This window comes from Excalfactoria chinensis, chromosome 20 (assembly GCF_039878825.1).
Source record: "Excalfactoria chinensis isolate bCotChi1 chromosome 20, bCotChi1.hap2, whole genome shotgun sequence".
NCBI lineage: Eukaryota > Metazoa > Chordata > Aves > Galliformes > Phasianidae > Excalfactoria > Excalfactoria chinensis.
The window spans coordinates 4347892-4360711 of record NC_092844.1 but is presented as its reverse complement, the minus strand read 5'-3'; the positions used below and the strand labels follow the sequence as shown (position 1 = coordinate 4360711).

Here is a 12820-nt window from a genome sequence, read left to right as displayed (position 1 = left end):
TCATAGAGAGGCAGGATGTGCGTTCCTCACTGCAGCCCTGAGTTGCCCACGGGTTGTTCCACAGGTGTTAGTCATGTAAGTAGCCAGGATGTGTGTGTGCTGTACTGTCAGCTTGCTGAGGAGTACAGTAACACGTATCACATAGTGTTTGCAACTGGTGGAGCACATCATTGGTGTGAAGAGAATGACAAAGAGTTACCCACCCTAACCGCGAGGATGTCCCTGGCTATTGCACAAAGAAGTACCTGTTCCACAAGAAGAATTCAGTAGTTTATTATAGGCTTCATTTCAATCAGGGAAAAGTGAGAAAAGATGCTGATAAGCCATTTGGGATCTGCTTAGGCATGGACACTTTGAACTAGAACCTGTGCAGGTCAGGGGAACTTGCTGCACTGATCCCTGACCACAGTGCAATTGAGTTCAAGAGGATGAGGTTCCTGTTCTGACTTGGAGAACCCATGGGGCAGGGAAGAGAAAGGGAGAAGCACAATGAAGATCTGCTGCAGATGGAGTAAAACAGAAATCAGCCCAAAGCAATGCAAGCAGGAGAGCAGAATTCTATTGTGAGCTGTGCGGAATAATCTGTCCTGTCAGCCTGATGTTTAAGAACTGGTTTTCAGTGCATAGCAAGAGCTTCCTTTTGAGTTTGCCATTGGATTGCACTGAATTCTCCCCAGCTGCTCTCTGCTCAGCTCCCCAAGTTACCTTTGTGTGTGTGTGCCTTTATAGATGTCTATATTTGAAGACATAATGGTGGTAAAACTAGAGGCTGCACGTGCAGAGAAGTGATTTCTTCCTTTAGAGAGGCTTTTTATCCCAAGGGGCTTTTGTCCAACTTGGGAATACATCTCTTCCTGAACACCTTTCACATCAATAAGCAGGAAAACAATCGTTGGCATCAACTTCAAATAAAATTAGTTCAGAAGGGTTGAGCTGTCAAGATGTCAGAGCTCCACTTTCTCTCTTAAAGCAACAAAAGTCCACATTGCTTTGGAAGGTTGACAAAGTCCTATTAAGTGAAAGTAGAGTGAGGATCTTAATTAGGAACATGGGAGGTCTGCTTGGCACATGTTCTTGGGACCCCACTGTGAGTGGAACAAAGCTCCCTGTCCCTTTTGCTAAATGGGACTGTGGAAGTTCTAATTAGGGAGATAATTAAGAGACAAGTTTTCTTTGGCACCGGAGGATGTTTTGTAGCTGCTGCTTGCTTTCTTGGCACATCTGCAGGTGCAATGTGTGGATTCTGGTGCTTCAGCATGGAGTCGGTGAATGTAACCACTGTGCAGCCAGCTGCAGGAGGCCAGGCAAGGGCTGTGCTCCTCACTTGTGATCCCCATATGTTTGCAAAGGGCACTTCCAGATGTCCAGTCATCCCTACAAGCTTATGTGTGCTTTACCATAGCGTGGTAAAGGACTGCAACTACAAAATGATTGCAGTGGGACAGGACGGCGCCGAATGTAACCTCTGCATGCAGCTGTGAGCTGTATGCAGCTGTGAGCTGCACGGATGGGGTTGCAAGTCTTTGTTAATAAAGAGGTAACGATTTCAGGTCAATAATTGGTCAGGACTTTCTGAGGATGGCAGCTCAGCTATGCCTTCTTCCCAAACCACTCTCACCTTTGTTCTTTGCAGGGTGATGGAACACTCTTTACAACCTCTGCTGCTCCGCTGCTTCTGCCTTTCAAGGCCTGTTTGATTTTGCACTTTGATGTGCCTTTGTCCCTCAGGCAGGACCAGCTCTGCTGTTGATAAAAGCCAAGGAGGACATACTTTAACCTCTGAGGCTATACTTTATTCTAATCTCTGTGACACAACGAAAAGCCTTTGTCAGACAATCTCGATGGGCTCTGTCGTCCCCTGATGAAGAAACGGGAGCAGTGGGTCAATGGGGCAGGAAGTCTCTGGTTATTAGTGGGACAGACATCGAACCAGAGCAGAGTCTGGGTTACACTGAGGGTGGAATATGTGTGTGTGCTTTGTGAATGGCATTACCATCGTGGCCTGTGTTCCGTGTGGTAATGGTTCCCTGCCCATACCCCAAACAGTTCTGGCCTAATTAGGAAAACCTGAGGAAAGGGAGGAGCTGCCTCATTGCCTGGCCCAGGCTGTGCTGGGGTGGGGGAGCGGGTGCTGCGGGGCATAGTGGGGCTGCTACTGCCTAAGGGGGGGGATGGCAGGGGAGGACTGGGGCCTTTGGAGCTGCTCACAGGCTGCAGGAAAGGCAGGGCAAAGAAGATGGCTTCAACATGAGGCAGTGAGCAGGGGAGGCAGCATTCATTTTCCTAATACCATTAGAGTACTCATTTATACCTATTACTTTGTGCCTTTATCTCCTTTACAGCTTTGCCTGTGAACTTAAGCAAGTGAAAATGTTAGGGAAAAGGTAGGTGGGCAGGCCAGGGCACTGGGTTTTCCAGCTTTGGATGAAGCCAGGTTGTGCAAAGAGTTTGCTTCCTGCACAGTTGGCTGCAGGTCACAGTGTGGAAGCAGTGCCACTCACTGTGCACCGTTTCTTCCTTCCTCTTTGCCCATTAATACACCATTTGTTTTCTTTTTATAGTCCCTCGGATCAACGGCCATCCCAAACTGGACAGACATCGTGAGCACCCGCCTGGTTACGACAGCTCTTCTACCATGATGAGCAGTGAGCTGGAATCCAGCAGCTTCATCGACTCGGATGATGATGACAACACCAGCAGGTAGGGCATTGCTGTAGTGACTGAGCCATTAAATCCCCTTTCCATCTGATTCCCAGCTGCTGGTCCATGTATCTGGGCTGTCCCAAAACAAGCTGACTGACAAGATCAGTAGGTTTATGTACTTTTTCCTCTTTTTCCTGCTAGATATGATTTGAGGACAGGTAATCCATCAGTAACAATTTTTAAATAGGCAAAATCAATCAAAGCCTGCGTGGGTCATTTTCCCCTCTTCAGTGCCAGCGTTCTCTAAACACCATCCCTAGAGCTGTTTAAAACATTCAGCCAAATGGGCCATGAAAACCCATTAGAGAGCAGTGAGAGCTGGCAGAGAACAAATTACAGGTCCTGTGGTTGTAACTGCAGATGGTTGTGAAGAAGGGAAGGTGCAGCTTGATGTTCTTAAACTTGAGGTAGAAGAGGAACAGCAAAGATCCACTGGTCCTGGAGATCTTTACATATTGACTGTGTTTACAAACATATTAGTTTATTGAACTCTGATCTGTTTGGTCTGCAAGTTAGTCATAGCTTATATACCTGTTGAAGAGCAATAGCTCCTTCAAATCGTGTTTCAAGGCTGGGTGTTCCCAAAGGGCTGGAAGGGTAATTAAATGAATGTTTCGGGCTGGGTTCTGGATTAGGTTTAAGAGCTTCTTTTGCAGTTACAGTGAAGTTGCCAACACTTGAAGACACAGCAAATGAGTTACCTGGATGCTTTTGTGCTTTACGTGGGTATTCATACGCATCAGGGCTGGAAGATCAGAGCCTTCCAAAGCCTGTAGAGCTTCCAACCCTTCCTTCCCCCATTTCAAAATCGAAAACCAAACCCAACAATGAGAGGAAACCGACAACAAAAACCCACAAACATCAACAGCCCTGCAGCTCATTGTGTTTCTTGGACATAAATTAACCATTTCCAGGGCAGGAAGAAATGCAGTAGGGCAGGATTAGCGTGGTCAGGGTGGCCTCTGAAGCACATCACTCTAAACCCAGCTCAGTCTTTCTGTATATATTAATAACATAAAGCTTCCCGTGTCTGACCTGCAAAGAAAGTGACTCTTCGAAGCTGCAGCTGAGGCCTTTTCCTTTCTAGGCTGGGGCAGAAGCTGTTGGCACACAGAATAGCTGCCAGGCCAGCTAGTCAGGAAGAACAACTAAATGGAATGCTCCGAGGTATGCTGTTGTGTTACAGCGATGATGCTCTCAAGCAGATGAGAGATCGTGCTGGCAGGGAGAAGTTTCCTTTAGAGGCAAAAACAGCCAAATAGCAAATGGAGCATGCTCCAGATCTGCTGGGGACGGAGGCCTGGGGAAGACAAGGTTGAAGGGGGTAAGTTGGTTAATTACAGTTGTAGGGTCAGAGCTTGCCTTATGGGGGGGCTGCATGTAGGGTCGTTGAGTAAGGCAGCAGCATCTCTTACAGCTGACTTCCAAGTGGAGAGCTTGAGGATGTTTATTTCCTTTGTCTTCAATATGTGATACAATTGAATGTTAGTCTTGTTTGCAGGCAGTAGGTGGTATTTTGGATACATGCTGGTGTAGGGAGCTTGTGGTAGACGTTTCTGACCTGTTCCTGTCTTTTAAGCATGTAAATACCTAGCAAATGTGAAGTATGCAGCAGGAGGGTTACTGTCAGCAACTTGATGTTACTGTTCTTGATTCAGTGTAGCTGGTGCAATTCACTGTGAAAAGCTGGGAACAGGGTCTGAGGGTGCAGTGTTTGTTTGCAGATTGGAGCACCAAATTTATGCTGTAATTGGTGGAGGGCAGGTGCTCGCAGTTCTTTTGTAGTGTGTGAAGGCATCTTATTGCTTGGCTTGTGTTCAGGCAGTAGAGCTGCCTCTGTTCTTTTTTGCTGCCTTTTGGAGCTGGCAGGTTCACTGTGATGGGAGCAGCACACCTTGCCTTTCTGCAGGGTCTCCCTTACTGCTGCATGGTGGAAAGTTTGAGCCGAATTGTGGGGGAGAAGAGGAGCAGAATGAAACCAGAGAGGGGATAAAAAGGAGGAGAAGACTGATAGTAAAATGCAAGAGGGTTTTGTGTCAGTCACTGCCAGCACTTGCAGAAACAGCAGTAAACATTGAACAGGTTCAATTTTGGGAGCCCAGCATTTGAGAGACCTCTTCATCTTCCCTTTGGAAAAGGGGCGAGCTCAGAAAAGCAGGTGCTGTGAGCTGCTTCCAATGATGGAGACCTATCAGATCTTTGATCTCCTTAGGAAAAAAACCACCTCTTGGCTCTTTAAATTAATATGGGAGGGGAAAAAGGAGTGTTAACATACCTGAAATAGTTCTATGAGCTTAAAGAGAACATGAAGAGCTTCACGCCCTCTGTGTGGCTCCATCATTGGTAATGCTCAGCTGTGTGTCCTTGACTCAAACAGACCTGGGTTTCCCAGCGTGGTGGGTTGTAACCTCATGGCAGCAAGCTCTGTTTTGGGATTGCCAGTATCAGAGTGTACTTGAGGTACACTGGCATGCCTGCGTGCAGCTAAAACTTTGAAGATAGGGCTGTGGAAACGAGGGGGGAAAAAAAACTGGCACAGTTTTCTTTGTGCCAGTGCCAGTTCAGTTACTTGTGTTGTGTTGGGCTGGATTGGTTTTGATCTTAGTTAATAGTGGAGCGTTACTTTGTCTCTTTTGCCATTCTTAATGTCATAAATAAAGGAGAGATCTCTCTGGTGATGCAGTGGTAGCTCTGAAATCCAGATTTTATCCCAGGCTTCTGAAATGAATTTGAGCAAATCCACTTCTCTCCTTCTGTGCCTCAGTCCACTCACTTTAAAGTGAGAACAATTCACTTTCCTAACGTAGGAGAGCCTAAGGGATATCTGTGTAGGATGTGATGCATTTAGGGCGTACCAGTTTGAAAGACCTGAAGAAAAAGAACAGAACACGCAGAAGTAAATGATGATCAACTCTGCCACCAGTTGGTAGCAGCTATTAATGAGTGCTACTTTATTTCAGTGGATGAAAGAGTTTACAGAGTGGTTAGCAGCAGAAGAAAGTGGGAGCACCATGGTAAGGCCCCCATAAGATAATATGAACACTTAAATCATTCTTTAACATGCAGCTGTTCTTACAGCATGCATTTTTCTTTGGGCATGGAGTCAGGCCCACTGCTCAAGGAGCAGAAAGCAGCTGCCTCCAACCTTAGGGTGCTTAAAACAGGCTGATACATGCCTGTTACAAGGCATGTTGTTTTCAGTGTTGCTCCAAGAATGAAGCAAGCTGGTAAAATGTACTCTTTAATCCGTGCTGTAGAGGAGCTGGTAACTTCTCAATGCTCCTATGGTGAGGTGAAGATACAGCACGTGCTGGGATTGAGCAGCAACTGAGAGCAGTGCTTTGTCAGCTCGCTGCTGGTGTCTGAATGGTGGCTCTCTTTGCGGTCTGTGGGAGTCAGCCTTGTTTTTGGCAGGATGCAGAGAACTACGAATGGCTCAGCTTTACAGGGTTGATATTGGCTCTTAATTTCCTTCAGGTTGAGCAGCTCCACGGAGCAAAGCACTTCATCACGGCTCATACGGAAGCATAAGCGCAGGAGGAGGAAACAAAGGATGCGGCAGATTGACAGGGTAAGGCTGGCATCATCATCTTCCTAGAAGGTGAACTGTAATTTTGAGTGTAGAATGCAAATCAGAAAGGGATTCAGAGGTCATTAGAGGTTTCTGGATACCTTCTGGATGGAAACCTGTTAATGAGTTCCTGATGAATGAGTAGTGCTTATTAGTTGTCTCATTTGGAGCCCCTTAAAACCTTGAGGATTTTCTGTTGTGTTTTGCAGTCATCCTCGTTCAGCAGCATCACTGATTCCACCATGTCCCTAAATATCATCACTGTCACACTCAACATGGGTAAGAGGATGAGCAATGTTTGTTATGGTGTGTTTTGTTATGGCGTAGCAGCCTTTGGAATCAATCAAGTTGCTTGATTTGAAAGAAATCCTTTCAGACTGAAGGGAATGGCAGCTCAGATGGCAGCTCTGACAGTGCCTGGGTTCCTAGTCCAGCACTGGATAATAGGAGCCATTTGCACCAGCAGCTCAGTGTTCTTCCTGAGAGGCTTAGGGAAGGAGCTGGAGCTCTGGACCCAGAGTATGGAGTTGTGCTTGTCATTCTAGGGATGGTAAGGAGCCAGAGGTTATCCTTCTGTTCTTGTTCCTAACACTGAAAGTTTGCATTTCTGGAGTTCATTGTTTAGCCAGATGGAAACAGAACTGTCCCTTCAAGTGCCTTTCAGCAGCATCACGTTTTTCCCTCTGAAGCGTGGTAGAAAAGCATTGCCTGGTGCTGAACAACTGCCCCATTTCTGGGTGTAGACAAGTCTTTTCTATGTTATTTCCCTTGATGTTTTTTTAACATAACTCTTCAGTGCCTTGTATGAAAAGGTGATGCATTTAGCAGCTTTTCCCCTGCTGTTCGTCCCTGAACATGGCAGGCAAACTTATCTCAGTTCACCCTGCTGGGGTGTTGGGGCAGATGTGAATCAAATGCAGCCCAGCTGATGTGTTCTTCACTATCATTTCAATCACTTTGTTTGCTTTCTCTTTTTTTTTCCTATCTCCCTCCCCACCCTCCACTTTGTACCTGTACAGAAAAGTATAACTTCCTAGGAATCAGCATTGTAGGACAAAGCAATGACCGGGGTGATGGTGGCATATACATCGGCTCTATTATGAAAGGAGGGGCTGTGGCAGCAGATGGACGGATTGAACCAGGAGACATGCTTCTGCAGGTTGGTCCGTGTCCAGAAATGTGATCTGCTTTCTTTCACATTGATGGTTTCAGCTCCAGATCCACGAAGCTGGTAAACGATCAGCAGAATTCATCCATGCTCACGAGAAATAGGGCACAAAAAGTGTTATCGCTTAAATCTGTGGATCTTTGTAGACTCTGCCTGATGTGCTCTGAGAAACAATATTTCTGTCTAAGTAACTAAAACGGCTTTAACGTTCCTATTGCTAAGCCTGATGGCAGCTTTTTTGTGTGTCATTTCAGGTGAATGACGTCAATTTTGAGAACATGAGCAATGATGATGCAGTACGGGTTTTACGGGAAATAGTATCCAAGCCAGGGTAAGCATCTTAACAAATCCACTGCTCGTCCCCTGCGCTCGTTGTTGGTGTTGAGCAAAACCTCACAGAAATCAACATTATGATCTGAACAAACAGCTGGTGTGGCTGCTGGTTTCAACTCTGAGCTCCTCAGTGTGAGTGATGAGACTGGTTTCAGTGTACCAGCCAAAGCCAACACTAACTGGGAGTTGCCTGGTTTCAGTAGCACCGTTTGTTTATGGAAAGAGAGTTTGAATGTCTCGGGATCTGATCATTCAACAGATTTCACCAGCAGTGCTACGATACATGGGAAACAGAAACTCATCTGATACTTTCTGTACTGAAAATGCTTTGACAAGCATCTCAAAAACCTTCTCAGAATATACTTGTTAGGAATACGTTTGTTTGAGAGAGTCCACTGTGATTGTTACAACTTCTGTGGGGGGAGCTGAGTCTCTCCCTTACCTGTTTTCTTTCTTCCTAGACCTATTAGCCTAACGGTAGCCAAATGTTGGGATCCCACTCCCAGGAGTTATTTCACCATCCCCAGGGGTGAGTACACATAGATGCTCCTTGCTGAGTTCCTGTGGGACCATCAAGATCCAGAACGTTTTCAGCTCTCTTGGCATCTGATTTCCTTTCCTTGCAAGTTCCATGCTTCTATTTTCAAGTTTGGATGTGTTGCTTTAGAGGTTTGAAATGCTCTTTTTGAGACTGTACTGCCCACTGATTTCATGGGAGTTTTCCATTCACATGACTTTGGGTTAAGCTCTTAGCCTTTTGCTGGCTTAACCTTTTAATTGATAGAAGATTTGGTGGCAAAATAGGCTTAAGTGTTATAAATGCCTCATTTTACCACATACGTGTTTGTTAGAATGAATTTCAATGGATTGTTTTTAAAATCTGAGGCAAGGCACAGAGTAAAATATACATAAACACTGTTGAAAACGATGTAGTTAACAGTTTTGATTTAATAAATAGTTCAGTGGCTATAAAAGGTCTATGTTATGTGACAAACACAGCTGCCTCCTGCTGGTGAGTGCTGTGCTTAAGATAGCGAAGCCAGCGTGTTATCAGTCCTTCTAAGCTTGATAACTTCTTTCCCATGATTGAAAGTGCTTCCCAGATGCAAAACTACCATGGCTGCAGGAACAGGGCTAGCACGGTTACGTCCTGTAAGGCTGATGTAGCAGCTCCTAGACTAAACCAAATACAGCTGGCAAGGTGCTTTCGGTTCCCTTCTGCTGGGGCTGTCTCAGTTGTGAGAACAGAATGGAAGGACTTATTTAGATGCTGCTGTTTACTGCAAATTGGATTCAATTTGACTCATATATACATATATATATATATATTTTTTTTTTCCTTTCTGGTTGTTTTACAGCTGAACCAGTGAGGCCAATTGACCCTGCAGCGTGGATCTCTCATACCACAGCCATGACGGGAGCGTACCCCCGTTACGGTATGAGCCCCTCCATGAGCATCACCACATCTACCAGCTCCTCACTAACAAGCTCAATTCCCGATTCGGAAAGTAAGTCACACTGCGGCCAGCACAGGGCAGGCATCTTCTGCTCGGGGCCAGCAGTGCAGAGCTGTGTACAAAGCCGACCCCAGCCACAAGCACCATGAACACGACAGCCATCACAGAGCTCTTGAATGTTTTAAGTTTGTAATTCCTAAGGGGAGCAAAAAGCCTTTTTCTAAAGGTCAGAAATGAATGCAGCTGTGTTTTGCCAGGGTTCAAGAGCAGGAAGAAGTGGCTTGTGGTCCCTTTTAAAGTTGCATTGCAGGCCCCCAGCTTTGTGCCTGCAGGTGAACGTGAGGGCTTCCTCTTTGAATTCTTCTGGTTTTCTTTAGGAATTTTAATCATTTCCTTCAGATAAATGTCTCTGGGTACCAAAGAATCATTTAGAAGATCTTTACTAGTAGTTATGTAGCTTTCTTTTATACTTTTTTATCCTCTTGGAATTTATTGAACCAGGAAAAAAACAACAAACAGGGTAAATGTCCTTCAGTTTAGGGTTCAGCCTTCTTTCCTGCTTCATCTATCTGGGGCAGTCTCCAATATCATCTCATCCATGTAACCAACAAGATGTCATATATAAAAAGCAAAAAGCCCAAACATACAAACCAACGAGGACTTACAAAGATCAATGTGTGATATCAGTGATTAACGACAGGCTTTCCTGGGCAAAGGCTGAAGCACAGAAGTTACTTTTACAGGGCCCAGCTGAGTCCTATTGGACTTCATAGGTGAATGCCTCTTTTTCTTATTCCCTTTCTCTGATTTTACCAGTGGATTTGTTTCCAGAACTAAAGGTTGCTGGAATCAATGTATCTGATGACTGTTGTCCAACAAGAGTCTGTTACTCTTCTTTCTTTCCTCTTGAATTGTTCATGTATCATGTGCCTTGACGTATAGTAATGTGATTGGGAAGCGTGGAATGCAGATAACCCTCTCCATGATACTTTGAAAATAAAGGTTATTTGGAAGCAGAACCATGTTTCAGGAGACAGCTTCTCATTTCTATGCCAGGTGACTTTCCTGGGTGCAAGAAGGGCTTTCCTGTGACCTTCTGTTTAGCACTGCTTCCCTCATGTCAGTCCTGTGAACCATATTGAGCACAGCAGGCAGCACCACAGGGCTGTAAGGGCAGAGAGCACCTGTTCTATGGGCCTCCTTGCCAGGAAAGACAAAGCTGGGGAGGAAGGGAAGATGAGGGGAAAAGCATGATAGAAATAGTGCATTTATATCTCAAGCAGACTTGTACACAATGGAGCTTTCTCACTTTTCATGTCCCAGTCCAAGATGCTTTATTTCAGTTCCTTTGAGGACAGAGCAGCCAGCATTTGAATTGCATGTAGTGTCTGTTCTGCAGAATCTGGCTGTAAAAAGGGAAGCAGGGAATTCGTGGAGTCGTGTAAGACAAGTTTGTTTCATGCTTCCTTGTTTTGAGCTTCTGCTTGTACAGCAAGACCAGAATTGAGTAATTCTGAGTGAATTGAGTAATTCAGCTTTTCTTCTCAGTAGCTTGCCTCTGTTCTCCGACCTCTGGATCATGATTGAAATTCTATATCTGAAACAGTTTCACGGCCACTGCCACATCAGTGTCAACAGTTAAAGTATCCGAGGTTCTGGGGCCATGCAAATCACCATAACACAGTAGGGATTATTCCATCAGCTGTCTTACTTTTTCAGGCAGATTCCCTCTATAACAGGACTATCCAAGGCAAGGCAGGCTGAAGGCAGCCTTTTTGTTTGGGCAAATGGACTTCCTCGCTCAAGTAGGATATAACCAGGGCTGGGTGTTATATGTGATAGGGCTTCATTTGCCCAGGACATGCACCTTTTATCTCAACAGGATCTGCCAGAGGGAAAAATTGCCACACAGAGACAAAAATCAAGGTCCTGAGACAGAGCTTTGTGGGCCCCCAAGATGGGGTTACACTGTGTGCTGTGGTTTTCCCATCACTGGGGAGGTGGTCATGCCCATGGCTGACAAAGTTCAGACCAATGCGGGTGCAATTTAAGTTGCACCTGAGGAATGCTCATATCTGCATAGCAGGAAATACTGCTGATGGTTTGGTTAGTGATGTTCTTTGCAGGCAGGTCGCAGGTCTCCAAGAAGAAATGATTTGTCACTCCCCTCGTTGGTATTGAATATTGATTTTTATATGTATTGTTTGTTTTTTTTTTCCCCAATGAAGGTGTTGCTTTTTGCTACTAACCAAACTAACTTCAAGCAAAAGCAAATGTTAGTGTTTATTCGCTTGATAAGTATTGAAGTTGCATGCATGGATGGCATTGGATATTTTCACGAGTATCAGCAGTGCACGCACTGAAAGAAGCATTCTCAGTTTTCATTGTTTCATGCTTGTTGTATCTTATATCAACATTCTGAGTTGCTGGAAAAGAGCAAACTTGGTTCCCATGTGCTTTGGAAAGGTGGGTGATGGGGGGGCTGGGAGGAGGGAGGGGAGAAGGGCTCTGAATTCCTCTTGGAGGAAGGTGTGAACTGCAAGCACGGAGCAGACGTGCTGGATGTGAGTTTTCTAGGAGTGAGAAGATGGGAGCAGGAAGTAGAAGCGGGTGCTGCATCCTAAGAAAGTCCTGTTGTATATAGAGAAGTTGATGGAATTCTATGCAGTAAGGACACGGCAAAAGTTAAGGAATAAGCTGGAAAACCTCTACAGAGGTTGAATTGAAAAGCTGTGATCATAGAACTCCTTGTGTTTTGTCTTGGACAAACCTCATTGAGATGTGGATTGAAACAGTGCAGAGCTGATGGGTGAACTGAAGACTTGTGGGGACTTGGCATGGCAGTGACTGAATTGGTTACAGTGAGCACAGTCTCTCCAAGAACTGCCATGAAAGCTGTAGTTTATGCCAGTGATGGGGTGAAATAAGGAACTTTTCTGTCTGGTTTTGCATTGGTGAAGCTGTATGTTGAAATGTTTCATCCAACCCTTTTCAGACTGTGTTCATTTCAAAGAAGCATGTAACCTTCTTTTGCTTTTAGAATTAGAAGAATCTCCCTTAACTGTGAAGAGCGACATGGCTACTATTGTCAAGGTCATGCAGCTGCCAGACTCAGGCCTTGAAATCCGGGACAGGATGTGGTTAAAAATTACCATCTCCAATGCAGTAATAGGTAAGTACAGCTGGTCCTTAACGACTGCCTGTTGTAACTTGATTTGGATGTTCCTGAGTCTCCCATACCTGTTCTCATTTTAGGAGCAGATGTTGTTGACTGGCTTTACACGCACGTGGAAGGCTTCAAAGACCGACGGGAGGCAAGGAAGTATGCCAGCAGCATGTTAAAACACGGCTACCTCAGGCACACTGTGAACAAAATCACCTTCTCAGAGCAGTGCTATTATGTCTTTGGAGACCTCTGTGGCAGTAAGTTCCACGTCTACGAAGGGCAAAGCTGCAGGTGTGTTATCTCTGCTGTGCTCACAGGATGCACAGAGGAGAGCCCTGCAGAGTTTGACAATCTGAGCATTTCAGATCAGGCCATTACGCTGGAATTGCATGACAGGTGGTTAACTTTTCCTGTTAGACCAG

The 12820-nt window shown here is 45.3% G+C and overlaps 1 protein-coding gene across 3 annotated transcripts in view; it reads left to right on the top strand.

The window, feature by feature from the left end:
• DVL1 (dishevelled segment polarity protein 1) overlaps positions 1 to 12820 on the top strand; it is a 48101-nt gene that overhangs the window by 28219 nt on the left and 7062 nt on the right. For 2 of the 3 annotated variants that reach the window (XM_072354139.1, XM_072354141.1), the window contains exons 5-13: positions 2562 to 2700; positions 6181 to 6274; positions 6484 to 6553; positions 7294 to 7433; positions 7697 to 7773; positions 8237 to 8304; positions 9134 to 9283; positions 12273 to 12404; positions 12488 to 12655. In XM_072354139.1, the coding sequence (XP_072210240.1) occupies positions 2562 to 2700; positions 6181 to 6274; positions 6484 to 6553; positions 7294 to 7433; positions 7697 to 7773; positions 8237 to 8304; positions 9134 to 9283; positions 12273 to 12404; positions 12488 to 12655 (1038 nt within the window). The remainder of the gene's footprint in view (positions 1 to 2561; positions 2701 to 6180; positions 6275 to 6483; positions 6554 to 7293; positions 7434 to 7696; positions 7774 to 8236; positions 8305 to 9133; positions 9284 to 12272; positions 12405 to 12487; positions 12656 to 12820) is intronic. The other variant, XM_072354140.1, reaches the window with a different exon arrangement.